Source organism: Papilio polytes, unplaced genomic scaffold (assembly GCF_000836215.1).
Source record: "Papilio polytes unplaced genomic scaffold, Ppol_1.0 DF824269.1, whole genome shotgun sequence".
In the NCBI taxonomy this organism is placed as follows: Eukaryota; Metazoa; Arthropoda; class Insecta; order Lepidoptera; family Papilionidae; genus Papilio; species Papilio polytes.
In genome coordinates this window covers 5385711-5387576 of record NW_013524935.1, presented here as the reverse complement: position 1 = coordinate 5387576, position 1866 = coordinate 5385711, and the positions used below count along the sequence as shown (strand labels likewise).

The 1866-nt window shown below is 33.9% G+C and overlaps 1 protein-coding gene across 1 annotated transcript in view; it reads right to left on the bottom strand.

Annotated features, from left to right (window-relative positions):
- LOC106106037 (RRP12-like protein) overlaps nt 1-1866 on the bottom strand; it is a 13382-nt gene that overhangs the window by 10352 nt on the left and 1164 nt on the right. Inside the window, exons 4-5 of the mRNA XM_013286567.1 lie at nt 1317-1616; nt 874-957 (exon numbers count right to left, since the gene is read on the bottom strand). Coding sequence (XP_013142021.1) covers nt 874-957; nt 1317-1616 — 384 coding nt within the window. The remainder of the gene's footprint in view (nt 1-873; nt 958-1316; nt 1617-1866) is intronic.

Sequence of the window (1866 nt, the reverse complement as noted above, 5' to 3'; positions counted from 1 at the left end):
AAAAAAAAATAAAAAAAAAAAACATACAGACGAATTGAGTACCTCCTTCTTTTGGGAAGTCGGTCAAAAATATATAATACTAACTTTCGCCCGCGACTTCATCCGCGTGGAATTAAAAAAAAAATAAGTAAGTACCCTATGTGTTCTTCCAGAACGTCCTCTACATCTATACCAAATTCCATTGAAATCCGTTCAGCCGTTTAGACTACAAACTCTAAACATCCATCTAAACTTTCGCATTTATAATATTAGTATGAAGTATGATTGAACAATTGTTAGGATGTTTGTCTGTGTGTTTGTGTGCGCTAATCTCAAAAATGACTTAACAAATTTCGATGCGGTTTTAATTAACTTATTGTGGTAAGTTTCAGTTAACATTTACTGTTAGTTTTATATCAATAGGTGGATAAATAGAAAAGTTATAACAATATTTTGATTTATTAATTTACAAGTTAAGTTATTCCTTGAATTAGCTAAGTTGTATGGGCTAAATCTTATGCCTAGTTAAGGAATTTGTTAATCTATACTTATTATAATAAAGCGTAAACACACACTTCTTTGTTGCCTAAGATCTCAGCAATTACAGCATGTTTTTGAATAACTAGTTTTTTAATAATATGCCCTACACTTACGTCACACTTTAGGCTATATATTCTCACGCCATTAAACTTAGGGGGTAAAAATTTTAGATAAAAACCCTAATGTGTGAAAGAGACCATGAGTTGCTGCCAACATCAAGGAAACAAAGTCATGTCATGTCATTTTGACATTTGCTATTGATAATTTGACAAATGCAAATAATAAATTTATAATTTCATGCGGGTGAAGCCGCACGCGAACAGCTAGTAGATGGAATTAAGTAAGCAAATATACCTTGGCTTTGTCTTCATCTGTAGGCAACATAAAACAACTGCCTCGTAAAATAGCTGTGATAGCATGCTGCGCTGATTTTCGTACCTAGAATATAAAAATAAAAATTAATGTACTACCTGAACAGAAATATAAAAACTACCTTACTTTAAAGCATGCAAACACATTTGACTAATCTATCGCACAACTGTTTTGACTCGCTTTGAATCCTATGAGTTTATATGAAAATACACACACTCAATGTTTAGTTATACAACTAAATAGTTGGATTGGCTGCGGAACAATCGACAATCGCACAACAGTTGTGCGATAGTTTAGTCAAAAGACTGTGCATTTAATTTTTAAAGAATTTCTATTAAAATCACTTAAAAAGCAGCAAAAATTGTACAGTCATGTCTTAATAGTACAGTAATTCAAAATAAAAAAACCAAATAACCAATACTAACCTTTGGTTTAGCATGCAGTACAAACGCTAGGACAGAATCAAACACTTTCATAGTAGAGGAATCCCCCCACAACGCATACTCCTGTGCTCGCAGCAACACAGAAAGACACCCAATTATACTCCGCAGTAATGTACCATTGTCACTCTGTGCATTCTTCTCTAGTAATTCTATGAATATTGTCGCTGAATCCGAGAATTGTTTCCTCAGTACTGCTTGCGGTACAGACTTTATACCCATTGAGAGTAAAGATAATGTTGCTACAAGACTGGTTTCATCTTCTGATGCTTTGAGTGTCTGGATCTGTAAAAACATTACATTTTTTTCTGTAAATAGGTATTAACATTCACTGATCTGTAATGGATCGGTAATTCTCAGAAATAACATTTTTAAGTGCAATAGTAGTAGTAGGGGCTGCAGTTTCCGCAACTCCACAGCTAGCGCATATTTTGCATGAGAACAGGATATGGATTACTCCAGCCATAGTGCAATAGTGCGAACTTACAACTGGATGATCACATCTTCACACTTATAACCAATAGGCTAATGCCTA